This window comes from Sparus aurata, chromosome 19 (assembly GCF_900880675.1).
Source record: "Sparus aurata chromosome 19, fSpaAur1.1, whole genome shotgun sequence".
Classification (NCBI taxonomy): Eukaryota; Metazoa; Chordata; class Actinopteri; order Spariformes; family Sparidae; genus Sparus; species Sparus aurata.
The window spans coordinates 14,262,433-14,279,793 of record NC_044205.1 but is presented as its reverse complement, the minus strand read 5'-3'; the positions used below and the strand labels follow the sequence as shown (position 1 = coordinate 14,279,793).

Here is a 17,361-nt window from a genome sequence, read left to right as displayed (position 1 = left end):
TTTTATTGGTATTTGTATGCTCCTATAAAGCACTTTGAGTTGCCTTGTGTCTGAATTGTACTATACAAAAAAATTTGCCTTGCCTTATTAAGGTCACCCCTAATGGCAAACCAATATATAATATAAATATTTTTGTGGTCAGGCACCAAACTTTCCTTCACTTCACTTTCCTCCACTCACCTAATCAACAGTTCAATAATGCATTCACTTTGTGTACAGTGAATATCATTCTGACATTTGTATTCAGATGATTAACGCAAAAATAGAAAAAAAAAACAGGCACACATAGAGGGGTGACCAGAAGGAGGAAGCAACCAGCTCTGAGGTTTTGCTAGTGTGTGTATGAAGTCACCTCCTGCTTCTGGTGGAACGCACACACCCACCACCACACACACACACACACACACACAAACGGAACTGACACGGCATGCAAAACCGGACAGTAGTTTATAACAAGACACACACGGACAATTCATTTTCGTAGCCTTAACTTCCGCACAAAATTGCCACACAGTCGCACTTGAACACACAAAACACATACATGCATCATATGCGCACTTGCATGCCTAAGCGAGGGAGACACACACACGCACACACACACACACACACACACCTCTGTTTTCCCATGCGTGCCGGCACAGTGTGAGAACAGAACAGGTTGATGTAGAGGACGTAAGCGTCCTTCAACGCCTCATTTTCACGCACAAGATCACTCGGCAGCCAGTTCTCCTTCCAACCAAAAGGTAAGTCTGCTAGTAATCTCTCTTGATGTTCATTCATGATGCAGCTTCCTTTGCATTATTATTGTTGCACAATTGTTCTCTTGGTAATAATTCAACTTTAAGCTGTAAAGAGTATCTGTATTTTTAATATCGGTGGTATTCATGACATTACATTACTGTATAGTTTTGTTTCAGTTTGTTTTCAGTTCCATTTCCTGTTAAACCGTTAATACGTGACAAAAGCTTGTAACCAGTTGATGTTGTGCAAGACAGCATGGCAGACTCAAATCACACTCGACTTTGATTATGTGAACACATATGAGCAACACATTGTCAGTAATTGTCAGTTTTACTTTTATTGCTAATTTATCTCATGGCTCTTTACAATATGCAAATCTGCATTCGACAGATGCATTCATGAGGAAAAAGATACGGAAGAAATCCAACTGATGACAAATTTGTTGTATTTCTTCCATATTTTCATAGAAATTGTTCTATTACTTATTCTTCAAAACAGTCTGTCCATTTCTTCCATTTTTATTCTTATCTGATGTCGCCCTCCCTTTCTTTCTCTAGCAGAGATGAACTCAACAGTAACCCCAAGCGTACAGTCCATGACCACAAACGCCACAGAGCCAGAGAGGGATCCTGACTACGTTCTTGTGGTCATCTACTCTGTGGTTCTGCTCAGCGGTACCATCAGCCTGAGCCTGATGATCCACATCATAAGGTCCAGCAAGACATCCCTGACCTCAATCGCTGTACTCAACCTCATCTTCACACACTTCATCTTCCTTCTCACCGTGCCCTTCAGGATATACTATTACGCAATTGCTGAATGGAACCTGGACAGAGAGTGGTGTAAAGTGGTCAGCAGCATGATCCACATCCACATGTACATGTCTTTTATCTTCTATGTGATCATCCTCATCACGCGCCTGTCATCGTTCTACCACAAAGCTGAGCGGGAGACCTCCTTCCGGAGAATTCACGCTCTCCTTGTCAGCTCTGTGGTGTGGATAGTTGTGCTCATCTCGGTCCCTTGCATCCTCTCTCTTTCCTACGGCAAAAGCGTCAACAATGGATCCTCTGAAAACCAACAGTGCTTTAAGTTTGGCAGTAGCATAAATGCTGGTGCCAGGGCCATCAACTACATCGTAAGCACAGTAATCATTGTGGTGGCTACAGTGCTGACAGCCCTCCAAGCCAATGTCCTGAGGATTTTGTACAGGACGCACCACCAGGGATGCATCTCTCAGCAGGACTTTGGGGCTCAGCTGAAGAGTCTGTGCTTTGCCCTCATCATGGTGGTCTGCTTCATTCCTTACCACCTGTTTCGGATGTATTACGTAAAACACATTGACGACTGGGAGCATTTCAATGAAGTGTTTCTGAGCCTGACCACTCTCAACTGTTTGGACATGCTCACCTTCCTGGGGAGGAGAACCTGCTACATGTGCTTGCCAGGACAGGCTGCTTGAAAACAGCTGGTAGGACACCCAAATCGGTGGAATAAATGTTGGCAGTGTACGTCACTGCACACTAAAGATTTAATTGTTACATGTCTTTATGTCGCAACTTTACATGGCTTTAGGTTCAGCTTCATGTTGCGCCAACACTGTGCGCATGGACAAATAAGGTTGGCCCAAAATTCCCTCCAAGGCCCTATCCTACAGACTGTTATCATCATCCCACAACCCAGTTTGTTTTGTTTTTGTAGCATAAAGGGACCTAAACTCAGTTTTGTTTTTGCAACCCTTGGTGGTAAAATGACAAATAAATGAATGTTTAACCTTTATGACATGTACAAAGTTTACTTGCTTTAGTTTTCTAACTCTGTTTACAATACTGTTTTATAAATTGCTCATGTGCATCCTCATAAAGGTGGTGGATAGGACATACTGTCCAAAAGCACATAAGAGCATTTTCTAAAACAGATGAGATTGAATTAAGGAATCATATTTAAGCACTGAATTTAAAAAGTTACTGAAAAAGTGCAGAAAGGGGGTCAGAGAGTGACATCCAGTACTGTTATCTGACTGAGCATCTGAGAGCAAAATCTGAGCAACACCAGGTCGCATTCAGAGTGTAATGGTCTTACTTGGCAGTCTTTAAAGTAAAAATAAAAAACTGAGAAATTAAAGAGGATGTGACCTTATTCAGTTTTTGTTCCCTGTGCGTGAAGAAAGGTCACAGTTCTCTACCCAAGGTGCGAAAAAAAACTTGTCTGACTCTTCCCCTCTTTAGCAGTTGTGCTGCATGAGCCTCAGTGTCAGATAGCTGCATTGTCATATACTTTTTTTTTCATATGAATGGTGTTGGTGTGACTGGTGTTGGGGGTGGGGGGTGGCAGACCTTGGGAACGAAACCAGATTGGCCAAAGCTCCTATCTGAGTTCTGTCAAACGTTTGCTCTATTAATCCAACCAGTGTTGTGTCATCTGTAGTTTCTTTTTTTGTGTTATTCATTGAACTGTGTTACTTTTTTTTGTTTTCTATGTTATTTAGGGGGGAATATGATTGCATGTTATTTGATGATTAAAAGTGCAGAGAGAGAGACAAAACACGGGGCAAGAGAGAAGAGGGGCATCTGAGGGTAGAACTGAGCTGTGCTTGTTAAAGGTTCGTCCTAACTGGCAGACTGAAGTGGTAGAAATTGTGTTTCCACTGATCACAATTCTGAACTTGTCTCAACTGGAAACTGTCTTTGGCTCATGACTCAAAATGATGAACTGTTGCCTCCTGCTGGTCTTTGTATATACCACACAGGCTGTGAACCCTGATTGTGCCATTGGTCTTCATGTCCTCTCATTTTTCATCCAAACTTGTGATTTAATGTAAAAGACATGTGCGTGGAAAATGCAGAATAAACATATCCCATTGTGTTTGCTAACACTCGACATATGTGTACATGGCCGTGGCGTTCAGCTCCACGGCTGGGTAGAGAAATAGATGTCTAGAATTGTTACTTTTTCACCATTATTTTGTGAAACATTACCTCAACACCCTTGGATGTCTTACCTTCGGCCCTCGGAGGTGGTGTGAGAGGCCCCGGCTGACACACACACACACACACACACACACACGCACACGCGCGCGCGCGCTCACAAACACACACACCTGGTGATCCTTTTCCTTTTGGTTTTTTATGGCGCTGGGTTACTGTTTAACATCCCCACCCTACTGTGAGTTTGTTTAGTAAATCGATCTAATGACAGGGCTATGGTGGCGCCATCCAATGTGTCGCTCCATGAATTATAGGCTGCTCAGCTCTCCAACCTTTCTCTTTTAATGTCGCTGAGCACCTTTTTTAAAACCACTTTCTTAGTGTCACTTAGACCAATGTTGCACTGAAGGGAGGTTGCTCACTACCGGAGTACAACGGTACACCTGGATAAATGCACATCCCAGACAGAAATAGAAACAAAGGTAAGTCAGACGCCTCCTGTGAAGACTTTTGTCACTGAAATGCTAAATATCCACCTTAGCTGTTGGAATTCTAAGGTTGCTTTTGTGGAGGAAGTGAAGTTTACCTTTAGCAGTTTCTTGAGGAAGTTTGCTAACGAGTTCTGCTAAATCACGTGATTTAGTATTTTGGTGGTAATCCCCGTTCACCAGACACTTGAATTCCATGAACAGAGCTGGTGTACTCTTACACTGTGGGACAGATACAGTTTGTGGTCGTCCAAGTGTTGAATTTGTCAAGAGTTCTTAATGACATAGCTTTCTCGCCTCTCTGTCCGCCAGCATTTTGGTGAGATAAGACAGGCTCACTTTGTCACGCGTGCTGTGCTGTAAAGATCATGTGATAACCCGTATCATCCGAACAAGCACGTAATCTGCAACAAGAGCAGTGTTCCAGAGCAACATATCGCTAAGAGGGAGGATGGCAATAAAGTCAAATTGTGTTTTTCTCTTCAGATGCACTAAGAATAGCATACTACCACTGAAATATCATAAAAATACGTAGAAAAAAAAAATTCTTAAGTACTTTAAAGTGATTTATTTTTTGGAATTTACAAGAATACAAAAATTCCTCGCCCCCAGACATTTAATTTTTCGACAGAGCCTCAGCCAAACATTGGATTTGCATCAAGTGGCCACAGTGACACACACACACACTTACACAATATGATTCAATCTAAAAGAGCTTAAGAACAGCCCTTGAGTAAACTTACCTTTGTAAATGCTGCACTGGCGATATTTTGTCAGATGATTTGTCAATTGATTTCTGAGGCTGCTGCGTGTGTTGTTGTATTGACCGACTCAAATTGTGCAGGTGACTGGGTTCACCCTGTGTATAGTGTTTACAGTTTGAAGACAAATGGGCATCTGTAACAATAAAAGCATTTCCATTTTGAAGGGTGAATGTTATTGACCAGAATTTTTACTTTGCTGGCTACACATGTACATTTTAAGTAAACCATCTGCTGTAAAGTGTTGTTGACTAGTTAAGTTGATTTTTTAAATTCACATGTCACTATTCATTTGTACAGATCCATAGGTTTTAGCACTGGTATGAGAACTGATCAAGTAGAAATGCTGCTAATGATGTTTACCCTGTCAAAATAAAAGCTGATGGATCCTTCCATAGAATTCTAAAAGTAAATAATATTTAACTGAACTGTGTATTTTTTTTACTCTTCTACTATTGCCAGGCATCAGGAAGTAGTGTTTTACTAGAGTCAGTTGGCCGGTTGCTCATCATCTGCGACTATTAAAACCTCTAAGCTAAACAGAGGCGACAGTATTATGGCCAGTTCACACAGAGATGGCCTCTTAGCACGGGGTTTTATGGCCTCAAAAAGCTTTTGGTTGCTGGGCGGACAAAAGGTTTCTGAATTATGTCGTGCTTGGGTTTCAGCTGAAGAAGTCATAACAGCTTTTATTATTTTAAGTATTACCCTACAGTTCCTGGATGTTGTTAAATTTGCTGTGATGCAGGATTGCACGCCATCATGACTAGATAGGCTTTGGTCATGGTATATGTGGCGAACAAAGCCGACTAACGCCAATGTTTGGAATGTTGTATCATGATCCAAACAAATATTGGTATGATTTCTCAAGTGTTCAATAGGGATAAATCAAAAAGATCAAAGCATCATTGCACCAAGAGAAATGTATTCCTATGCCTGTTGTCGTTGCACTTAACAGGAGGGTGAGGCTAAAAAAAACCCAGAGGTGGGAGAAGTACTCAGACATTGTTTTGAAGTAAAAGTAGCATTACCATAATAGTACAAATGCTGTCAAAGCTCACCATTCACCCTGTTACAAGACACTGTACCATGAAAAATATTTTGAAGCTGTCATTCTAAGGGAAAAGTTACACAACATTGCTTTGATATAATATAATACATAATAATATATTTGTTGATTATAGTTGTCATTATTAAAGTACATCTGCAAAGTAACAACTAGCTATAGTTGTCAAATGTTGTCGAGTAAGCAGTTTAATATTTGCCTCTGATTTGTAGTGGAGTGAAAGTATGAAGTTGCAGCAAAGGGAAATACTCAAGTAAAGTACAAGTAACCTCAGAACTGTAAATACGTACAGTACATGAGAGAATGTACACGGTTACTTTTCAACACTTGCCTGGTTTTAACCAGTAGCAATGGATTAAAATGACATCCAATCTGAAATGAATACTGGATTTAATGTGATACTTTACCTGAGTACAAGCAAGTACAACAAGTCGCGCTTTCTTTGTGTATGTTAAAGGTGCACTATGTAGTTTTTAGGAGAGAATATGAATCAAACTTAAACCTCAATCAAATCTTACACAAAATAAATAAACAAGCTCTCTTTGTTTTCCTGACTGAATAAACTGAATATACAAACCACCCTTAAAGGACAACACAGTTTCATACTGTTTTACTTTGTTTATATGTGGCGGACCCTGCCACCCGTCTAGCTTCAAACAAAACCCGGGGACCTTATTTTCCTCTGAGAACAGCTTGTTTATGCACTGATGGAAATAACAAATAGTTCTGAGTTTGTATTCTCACCTCATTCATATTCTAAATATTACCTTTCTAAGTTTCAGATTTTCGTAAACTTACATAGTGCACCTTTAAACCCATCTCTATCACATGATACTCGCCACTGACACGCATTATGTGTTCACACAATTGACCCCACCTGTCTTAATACGTTTAACCCAGGTTTATACTTTCTAGCCGTGGTTTAAATTGAGTACGCTCATGCTGCAGTGCTTTGTGTCAGTCTTTCCATGTGTTTTGTGATTGTAAAGATCCACTCTCCACAAACCTGATGAGTCAGGAGGCCTACCTCACTGCCTGGTTAAAATGTAATCCCTCTATCACTTCCCTCTCTCTCTTTCTTTTGTTACTGTCTCTCGACCCCTCCATTTCAGCCTCCCCCATTAACTAATATATCTGTTGTTACCTTGCGACCGGGTACTAATTGCTCTTTTCTCTCGTCATGCCTAGTAAGCAATCTGTGATAATATGTATTCTGATTCACATTATTACCCCCGTACCTGCTAATGTCACTGTAGGTGCCTCTCTGACTGGCCCACTCATGACTGATGTAGGGCATCCAATCTCCCACAATATAACCTCTTATCATTTACAGCCTTCTAACACAATGCTCCAAACTGATTACCTTTAAGCCACACAATAAGATTTAGTGCAATGAAATTTCCCATGTGAGATGGGAGGGTTGGGACATTTTAACAGGTTTATAGAGCGTTTACAGCATTCCCGCCCCGAAAGAGGAGGCGGCTCCCTGACAACTGCCTTCAACTGTTCACCTCAACATGCATTTCAAAGGAAATCTGGCCTGCTTCTATAAACAGAGGGCTGAGGGGGTGCTAAGTTTGAGAGCTCTAAACTTGTTTGATTACTACGCTCTGCTCCTCAGTCAGTTCTCAATATCCCCCCCCCCCCACACACACACACAGCAGATTGGCTCATTATTCCTAAAAGGAATGAACAAAGATAAGTGTATCACCCTGTCTGAAAAAATCTCATTCATCTTTAACAGTGACACTGAAATGAAATGCACAGAAAGATATTCAAAGATGTGGCATTAATTAAATATTCCTCTAATTAACCAAAAATTCAAACAATAGCAGGTTTGTTTGCGGTTAGCGACTGTATATGTCCTGTAGATTTTGAAAAATGTAGAATAATGTTGTTTCAACAGGGGATTGAAGTGTGTTTGTGGAAGTTATTGGTATTTTCCACTTCACTTTGTGTCTTTATAGATTATATCTGCTGAGGTGGTGGTGTTATTACTCCACTATTGATTAGATTAGGTTGGCTGGGAAGGACAGACACACGCACACACACACACGCACACACGCACACACGCATTCATAAACACATGTACCTTTAAGACTAAACCCCTTGTCATGCATGCAGACACACTGACATGCACATAAAAAAGCATGCTGTCCTCCAAATGGTGACGAGATCAGTCTCCTTGTTAAAAAGATGAGGTGTAAAAAAAAAAAAAAAACAGAGGCAGAGGCAGAGGGGGGAGATGGGAAATATCTCCTTCACCGTTATCTATCCATCCCTGTGATAAGTGTGAAGGAGAAGGACAGATAAGTAATGTGCAATAAGGTGAGAAGTCTTAACCAAAGCTCCACCCCTCTCCTTCTTCCAAGCCCAATCAGATGGGATTACAGATCTTTTATGCTAGGGATCTCTCTTGCCATGACTGTAAGAATTAGATGAGGTACAAACCAGCAGAAAAATAGAAAAGGAAAGAGAAAAGCTAGAGAGAACTGGGGGGAGAGGAGAGAAGAAGGTGAGTGGAAGACCAAGCCCAAACAGGAATGAAGTATCCTCCTGCTCCTCAGAGTAAATCTCTGTTAGACATGGATGTAGCCAACTACTGTGAAGGCCTAGATCCCTCATACAGCACGCTGGGCTTTGAGAATGCAGAAGTGCTCTATGGAGGAGGAGGTAAGTGCGTGTGCATGTAGCCACATACACACACATGCACACACAAACAAAGGATGTACAGCATCTGTTTTTGTGCATGCGTGTTGTCAGAGGATAGGTAAAACAGACACTCCATCCTTCTCAGCACTGTTGCATAGAAACAGAGAAATTGTGTGTGTGTGTGTGTGTGTTGTGTATCTGTTTGATCTCTGGCCTCTTGATTGACATGGTGTCTCTGTTAAGGAGGTTTGGAATGAGACATCCACCTCAGAACCGGTTGAGGAAGTGAGTTAGAAACATTCTGATGAAGTGAGACGAGCAGAACGCAAATTTGTTTCTATTTGCGGAATATGCAATCAGCATGACATTTTAATGTTGGCCAGCAGTGCGTGTATCCAGTCGTCTGTTTACACTGACAGTAGCAAAATAATTCTACTTGCCTGTTGCTTGTATATGAATATGTACGCGGAGTACTCGCACTGGTCATGAAGGAAAGAACAGGGCTGGGTCGAGGTTGTAAAATCATATCGTTAATAAAAACTGTTTGGGCAGGAATTGCAGGTATGCATCGTAAAGACATTTTATTGAGGAGCTAGCATGCAGCTCAGTGATACACTGATGTCACCTCAGCATGTGGATGGAAAGCGAGTCAAACATTGACTCATCTCGCCTTGGATGTTGGGGGGGGGGGTGCATGTGTCAATGTTCCTGTGCTGATGAGTTTTACATGCACATGCTATGATCTTGTGTTCGACGGGACTATAACTATGCAGACAATGATGATGATTATGGTTTTGATGATGATGACGATACCTCTGCTTCTAATGACGACGATCATGATGATTATGAGAATGTTGATGACAGTGAGTAAAAAAACAGACAATGACGCTAACATTTTAAATGGCTGCTGATTGAACTTCCATTTGTTCTTCATTCTGATTTATGTTTTGCGGATGCATCGACTGTAATGTGCAAACCAAACACGGCACAAATGACTTTGCAGTTACAAACCGAAGCATACATCTGCAGTTAGTCTGTGAATTATACACAGATTACATTAACTACAGCAGTGAGATGTGGCTCAGGAGGTAAAGTGGGTCTACCTCTGCAATACTGTACAATTGTACTTGTGAGTTAATTTGTGTCTATAACAACATATGTACAATACAGATGTGTTGTGTGTATCTGCAGTGTTGGAATGTAACTAAGTACATTTGCTCAAGTTAAATTTTGAGTTACTTTACTGGAGTAGTCCCATTTCCTGCTAATTTATACTTCCAGTCCTATACATGGTGGAGGCAAATGGTGTGCCTTTTAAGGTGCAATATGTAAGAACTGACTACATGTTGAATTCACAGGCTACTCTAAAACAAACAGGCGGCAGCATATCACCAGAGTAACCGCTAACTGCTGCCAAGTAGAGCTGCAGTTTTCTAGCTAGCTTGGTTAGCTGTGCACTTGGTGGTCCGGACTGGGAGCTCAGAGCTCTGCGAGCACAGGACTGGGACAGGCTAGCTGGTTAGCATGCTAACTTCAGTAGATATCTCTGCAACACAGTACACGGGCCTCACAATGTGAAAAACTGTTATTTCTCCCCATTCTGATGACAATTTTGATAATTTTTTTGGAATTTTTTCAACTTAAATTCTTGCACACTGCACATTTTCCACATCGTTTATTTGATATTTTGATTCACTTTGCAGATTGCGTCCTGTATTTGAGCCAAAACATGCACCTTTTTTTAAATCAATTAATTGAATCGACAATCTGATTATAAAAAGGGTCAGGCTAGGATTAGGGTTAGTCAACCTTTGAGTACATAAAAGTAAACATAATTATGATTTATAAAGGTAATAAGGCAAAGTAAGGATACTTAATTACATTTAATATCTGATACTTTCAGACTTTTACTCAAGCACCATTCACATCGGTTAGTTTCACGTTTACCAAAGTTATTAATTACCATGATATGTTAACTTTTACTCAGTTATGATGTTATGCTACTTTAAAAAAAAAACTGCACACATATATGTGTATTTACCTGCTGGAGTGTTTTTGTGTTGTTTTTCAGACAACATGCCGACAGAGCAGAACCTGCCCGGTCCAGACGGAGTCAGCACTAACTGTGCCATTTGCGGAGACAAAGCCACAGGGAAACACTACGGAGCCTCCAGCTGTGACGGCTGCAAAGGCTTCTTCAGACGCTCCATACGCAAGAGCCACGTCTACACCTGCAGGTACAGACGACCAAAACATATACGGTTTAAAAAAAAAACATACAGCACACGTGAAATCATTTAAGCGACGTCGTATGAATGTGCATAAAAACATGCTCTTACGCTTCTTTCTGACCACGTGCAGTAGTCTGAATAGAGCTCCTACTGATAACTGACTTTTTAGCCCACTCAACATTTCATCATGTTACAGTACACTGTTACTGTTACTTATATCATTTTTATGTTCGTTGCATGCAGGTTCAGCAGGCAGTGCATTGTGGATAAAGATAAGAGGAACCAGTGTCGTTTCTGCAGACTCAACAAATGCTTCAGGGCTGGCATGAAGAAAGAAGGTTTGGAAACCAATGACCTTTATGGTCATGATTGTATTCTACCATTTTGAACTACACTTAAAGTATTTTGACAAACATGACCTGATGGTCATGGTGTGTTTGCCAGTAGTTGATTTTTTCCCCTACCAAGACAAGGTATAGACTTAAGTAGTGGCACTGAGGGGAAACGCTATCGTCAGAGAATATGTAAGCGACTTCAAGATGGTTGAAACTGGCTCAGCCATAAAATAAGTGATTACTTAGTCTGTGTGTGTATTTATGAGGGGTATAACCTTGGCACAAAGTTTTATGACACCTAATCATGTGTTATTCAAACATGTTGTTCTGGATCGCCACTGGTTAACGTTTGACTCCTCTTGCTGATGCCAGCCTGTATGGTTATTTTTCCTAAATATTAACTGGCCCAGTGCCTGTCTCAACAGCCCCGATTACAAACTCGAGCACATTCTTGAGAAACTAGGACGTGAATGTTAGCAGGACTACTGGATATATTCTCGTTCGAAAGTTAGTTAATTTTTACAATAAGTAAACAGCAGGAGTTTCATCCTGTTCCTCTTTATTGCTCTTTCTGTTTCATCCACAGTAACTTTGGCTGTCTGTTCTCTCTAAGCTGTACAGAACGAGAGAGATCGGATCAGCTCCCGAAGAAGTATCCCTGACTCCCAAGACTTGCCACCTATCACCATTTTGGCCCAAGCGGAGTCACTGTCCCAACAGGTGACAGTTCTTCTTTATAATTTCCTATGATGGCTGTATGTGAGCTGATTATAAAAGTACAAGGAGAACTACGAATCGTGACTGAGAAAACTCGTATTATCGGTGTCCCTCCAGATCACTGCTCCAGTTGGACATATCGCAGACATATCTGAGCAGAAGTCAGCCTCTGTCGGGGATGTTTGTGATTCCATGAGACAGCAGTTATTGGTGTTGGTGGAATGGGCCAAATATATTCCTGCCTTTGGAGAACTGCCACTAGACGACCAGGTAACATGGCTCTGATTCTTGGGGCTTTAATCGCACCTTTAGAAGTCAAAACCAACACATTTCAGACTTGAGTACTTTTGCTGTCTTTGTATTTTGCCTGTGCTAAGCTCGTGTGGGCGTGCTTGATTCTCTAACAAAGAGCTTTTTCCCAGTCAAAGCACTTTCAGTTAGAAAAAGATCCTCTTAAATCAAACAAATGCACTTGCGGGTGAATTTTCATGCTGAATACAGTAAACAACTCTTAAATTACATTATGACCCCTGTGTGATGTGTGTGGGTGATGCATTGTTGCATTCCTCGCTGTTATTTGTTTAACTGTGTGTGTGTGTGTGTTTGTTTGTCTCCAGGTGAGCTTGCTCAGGGCTCATGCAGGTGAACACCTTTTGCTTGGGGTCGCCAAAAGGTCAATGCCGTTCAAGGACTTCCTTCTTTTAGGTACAAACTGACCCGACAGAATGGCATCTTATTTATGTGTGGTGCAGTCAGCGCTGAAGTGCGAAGACTGATCAAATGTTGTGTTAGCTGACAATGATTAACTAAAGGTTTGTGTTTTCTTTGTGACTTCAAAAAGTGTCTCATGTAAACGGCATTACTCATTACCGGGGCATGTAGCAACATCGTACTGTAGGCACATCTGTCCACTGCCAGCACGCACACATGCACACACACACACACACACACACACACACACACACACACACACACACCCCTTCAAGGTTAAAAGTACAAAACTATTCCCCTCCATGCTTCCACACCAACACACTAGCCTCCTGTCAATTCCCTTCAACACAACCGCTGACTGATTACACTCTGTGTCCGCAGGTAACGGCTGTGTGATCCACAGGAACAGTCCTGAAGCGGAGATCTGTCGGGTGGCCAACCGAGTGCTGGACGAGCTGGTCCAGCCCTTCCAGGATATTCAGATAGACGACAACGAGTATGCGGCGCTCAAGGCCATTGTCTTCTTTGACCCAGGTAACAAAAAAGGTCATCTCTCCACTCTTCCTGGGGATGAGTTCATTCAAGAACTATTATCTGTATTTGTAATTAAAATGTCCATCTTCTTGGTGAGGTAAATGATAACATGAGCGAGGTATTTCTAGTAGCAACACAAAAGAAAATGATTAACCTGAATATGAGCATAATATGTCTCCTTTAAAACTGAATTACATACATTTCTTGTTTGACATTTCAAGAAAAGGTTGGAGCATAAAACCAGGAAAAACAGACTGAAAAAGAGTGAAAATCTAGCCTGAAAAATATTCTTAATGACACCCGTAGCCGCCTCTGTGCAGATCCCTCTTTTCCCATCCAATCCCATCTATCTGGTCACATTTCCCCCCTCAGAGTTGGATCCCAATCCTGATGTCTCCTATGCCTGGTGTGACCATCATCCCTGCCCCCCATTTTATGTTACCTGCCCCCCTTTACTCTCCCTTTCTCCAAATCCCCTCATTTTGCCTTCATGCCCCAGTTTGACCATAATCATTCCATCAATTCCTCTCATATCCTCAATCCCATCCCTGATCTCTCTGTTTTTTTTTTCTTCTTCACCCTCCTGTCCTTCAACCCTTAAACCCCCCCACCCTCTCCAATCCACACCCCCACTTCACGCTTTGCCTCCCAATCTGCAGATGCAAAGTCTTTACGGGACCCGTCGAAGATCAAGGCCATGCGTCTGCAGGTAGGTCGAGCGTTTGACCCTCGTAGCTTATTGCAGAGCTGCAGTTCTTTTCTATAATGCTCTGTTATAATTTCCAATAAAAAAAGAACAGCCTAACTTTCAATATTCATTACACACTGCATTCTATTTTGCATTTTTACGCAAATATATGAGGGCAGGGTAACTTATACGGAGACATGGCCTTGTGTGCACAGGTCCAGATGAGTCTGGAGGACTACATCAATGACCGTCAGTATGACTCCAGGGGTCGTTTTGGAGAGCTGTTACTGCTGCTGCCCACCCTGCAGAGCATCACCTGGCAGATGATCGAACAGCTCCAGTTCATCAAGCTCTGCGGCCTGGCCAAGATAGACAACCTGCTGCACGAGATGCTGCTGGGAGGTGAGACTGGGCCCACGTCCGTGCTTGTAAAACTGTAGACAGAAAAATAGCTTGACCTTCAGCAAGACCAACAAATGCTCCAGTGGAGATCCTGTGCACAAGTCAAGCAATGTGAAAAAAGAAAACAACTAAAAGTATCGGCTACATATTCAGAAAAAGTGTTCCTGGATATATACAATGGGTAAAAAAGTTTTGTGGGATTTTGCAGAAATTTAGCCTCACTCTGCATTTACAGTACATTAGACAAGGCCAAAATAGACAACTTGGTACATGAGATACCGCTCGCTGCAAACATATATAAATATGTATAAAAAAGCACGTCTGTAGTTAAAGGTAGCATGCATCAAACACATTCTAAGCAGGGCCGTGACAGCCAACTCAAGCACAGGATGAGGCGTGAGAATAAAGTGCCGAGTCATCTCCAAATGTGTCTTCCATTTTTCACCCTACACGCTAAAAACAACTCCAGGATATGACACCCTGGCTTAGAAGACTGTGTACAGAAAGAGCTGTGTGTGTTTCACATTTCCGCAGCCTGCAATGTGGAAGTAACACAACAAAAACACTGCTATTCAAATATTGTAACGATGATATTATATTTAGTAAAGCGAATAAGCAACTGATATATGTATATATAAAACCAAAAAACAAGCTAACCAGACAATCAGGCAAATGAAATGATGTGATCTTTTGCAGAATTGAAGGGTTATTTGTGTTTGTGAGTCGAGTCAGACAGGCTTGATTACTGAGTCCATGTGTCATGTGTTCAGGCCTTACGTCAGAGCCAACGCACCTGCACCACCCAGCACACACCCAGCTGGCCCAAGACCCTTTGACCGGACACACACTGGTCATCAGCACCATGCCCGTTGCTCACACTCCACTGATAGGTAAGAGCCGCACACTCCGTGACTGCGAGACGTGCGTTCGATCACACAAACTGCGTTCAGTCGGGCCGGCACAAATGCCCTGACAACCTTATATAAGATATGTGAAAAGGCAAGCGCATGTCCAATCTATCTCTTCTGTTGAAATGTCACAAAAACTGTGTGCCAGATGTGTTTCCATTAACCTAACTAATAAATAGGCATCCTGAATATTAAAGAAACCATAAAATGTAATGTTTACAAGAATTGGTGAATACTGGCCATATTGTGTGCTTTCATTCAAAAATAAAAAATGCATTTGGCTATATTACACCACCTAATGGCCACACAAGATTGATGGGAACTATCTATAAAGCAGCAGCCACAGATGTAAAATGTCCCGTGGGCCGCTGTGGATACATTTTCCAGACTATATATATACTGTTTTTTTCCACACAAAACATTTCAATTTGCAAAAAGACTAAATAAAATGTCTCTTTGTCCCTGCAGCCTCTCCAGACACTCCCATCCCATCACCCCCTCAGGGTGCTGCCCCCGAGAAGTACAAACACTTCCCCCAGCCTCTTTGTCCTCCAGCCAGCCCCTCACCTTCCTCACAGACTGATCTCTGACTTCTCTCTGCACTGTGTCAAAGAAGCTGACACTGGATCAGTTTCCTTGTCTCATATTCATCGTCCAAGTTATGGTATTAGCAACCCCTGTTCAGTGTCTGCGGTTAGACTTTATCCTGCTGCTTCTTTCCCCCCCGTGACTCTCGGTGGGGTTGCAATAACTAAGAGCTCATCAAAGCTGCAATGTGCAGCACTTTCAAACTTCAGTATGTCACTTTCAAATTGAACTAACGAAATGCCAAAATAAGGGTTTAACAAAACATGCTGTGCATTTTTGTGGTCACCTAAAACTAATAGACCGTTTTTTCAGCTCAGGTTTTACAACAATTTCATGCCAATAAGGCACAAGTTAATGGCAACATAATGGCGATTCAATCTTACTTAAGATTTTTTGTTATTTCAAACATGCCATCTGTTCAAACGGTAGATTTTTTCGGACTAATGTTTTGTTTGATTCGGCATCATAAAGTGAAGAAAATGGTCTCCGTCCTTCTCATTCTTTATGTGCAAGTCTGCCACTAAGGAACATCAAATGTTGATTTGTGATTATGTGCAAATGTATGAAATATCATCTCATGATAAACATCAGAGACAAACAGAGAAACTCTGAAATTAGATTGTCGGTTTTGTATGCATCAATAGGACCTAATGTGCCTGTAAACTGGTCTAAGATCAGTAATTGTTTTCTAAAGAACTTCAGAAATGTTGCTGATTTTCAGGATTTCGATTCTTTTTTTTACACAATACGGAGTGTACAAAGGAAGTGACTATTATTGAATTTGTGAAAGAAGAAATCTCGATGGTTTGTATTGAATACAAGGCCTCGAATACATTTGACTCACAGCATGACACCTGAATGTTCTTGATAGTAGTCAGCAGCTAAAACATAATTTAACGAGGAACACGATCAACATCAAAATAAAAATAATATCATTCCTAAATAGATTGTGAAGACATCATGTTAAATGCTAAAAGAAATGTGGAAAAAGTCTGATATTTTAATAAGTTACTGTAAATAGTCAAATAGCAAATATCTGGATAATTAATCTTAAATGATCTTGCTTTATTCAATTTATCTTTTGAATCGACTGTGTATTTTTATGTTGGTTTCTACTATTCTGCTTTGATTAAAATGAAATCGTGAATATTTCCTAAGTGTTTCATTTGGAATGATTTGGTTTGGTTTGGTTTGGTTTGCTCATTTCAGTTAAACTATTATACAAGGCACATAATACAATATCACCCAAAGCACATTCCTTGAACCAAACAGGTGAAGGAAGATGGAAAATGTATATTACCTGCCCCTTTCGTAATTAAAACATAGAAAACTGGAAATACAGATGGCCAACCCATCATGGTTTACCTTTATCTCTTCACAGATCATTTCAAATTCAGCAATTTACACTCAGATGCAATCAATTCCAGTCATGTTAACATAAATGTTACCCAATAAGTTCACGATGTGCAATTGTTTTTCCTTTATACATTCTTTTAGATTGCATAGTATTTAAGCATGTTAAGAGATTGTCCAGAGAATTACACAATTTCACACCATATACTGAAATACACACGTTTTTTTATGTAATTTAAAATTACGTTTCCTTCTAAGA

At 41.1% G+C, this 17,361-nt stretch overlaps 2 protein-coding genes across 4 annotated transcripts; both read left to right on the top strand.

Moving 5' to 3' along the window:
• Window positions 1–407: 407 nt before the first annotated feature.
• Window positions 408–3,616, top strand: gpr141 (G protein-coupled receptor 141). Of its 2 annotated transcripts, none has more exons than XM_030397489.1 (2): window positions 408–743; window positions 1,302–3,616. In XM_030397489.1, exon 2 carries the CDS (start codon window positions 1,304–1,306, stop codon window positions 2,201–2,203), a length of 900 nt encoding a protein of 299 aa, XP_030253349.1. In that variant the 5' UTR covers window positions 408–743; window positions 1,302–1,303; the 3' UTR covers window positions 2,204–3,616. The 2 variants fall into 2 exon arrangements, with proteins under 2 accessions (XP_030253349.1, XP_030253348.1); XM_030397488.1 differs by having other exon boundaries at window positions 409–743; window positions 1,299–3,616.
• A 323-nt stretch (window positions 3,617–3,939) lies between these two features.
• hnf4g (hepatocyte nuclear factor 4, gamma) lies at window positions 3,940–16,901 on the top strand. 2 transcript variants are annotated; one of them, XM_030397487.1, is made up of 11 exons: window positions 3,940–4,150; window positions 10,707–10,872; window positions 11,110–11,204; window positions 11,815–11,921; window positions 12,036–12,188; window positions 12,536–12,623; window positions 13,011–13,163; window positions 13,823–13,872; window positions 14,067–14,253; window positions 15,024–15,143; window positions 15,630–16,901. In XM_030397487.1, the coding sequence occupies exons 1-11, from the start codon at window positions 4,120–4,122 to the stop codon at window positions 15,749–15,751; spliced, it is 1,272 nt and encodes a 423-aa protein (XP_030253347.1). In that variant the 5' UTR covers window positions 3,940–4,119; the 3' UTR covers window positions 15,752–16,901. The 2 variants fall into 2 exon arrangements, with proteins under 2 accessions (XP_030253347.1, XP_030253346.1); XM_030397486.1 differs by lacking the exon at window positions 3,940–4,150 and adding an exon at window positions 8,352–8,656.
• The last annotated feature ends 460 nt before the right edge of the window (window positions 16,902–17,361 follow it).

What these genes read in the sequence shown, in the direction of transcription:
- gpr141 (XM_030397489.1), top strand. Translation starts at nt 1,304, where the DNA reads ATGAACTCAACAGTAACCCCAAGCGTACAGTCCATGACCACAAACGCC.
- hnf4g (XM_030397486.1), top strand. Translation starts at nt 8,527, where the DNA reads ATGAAGTATCCTCCTGCTCCTCAGAGTAAATCTCTGTTAGACATGGAT. An exon ending in GGCTGGCATGAAGAAAGAAG is followed by an intron (nt 11,205 to 11,814) that starts GTTTGGAAACCA and finishes GTTCTCTCTAAG; the next exon opens with CTGTACAGAACGAGAGAGAT. An exon ending in GCACGAGATGCTGCTGGGAG is followed by an intron (nt 14,254 to 15,023) that starts GTGAGACTGGGC and finishes TCATGTGTTCAG; the next exon opens with GCCTTACGTCAGAGCCAACG.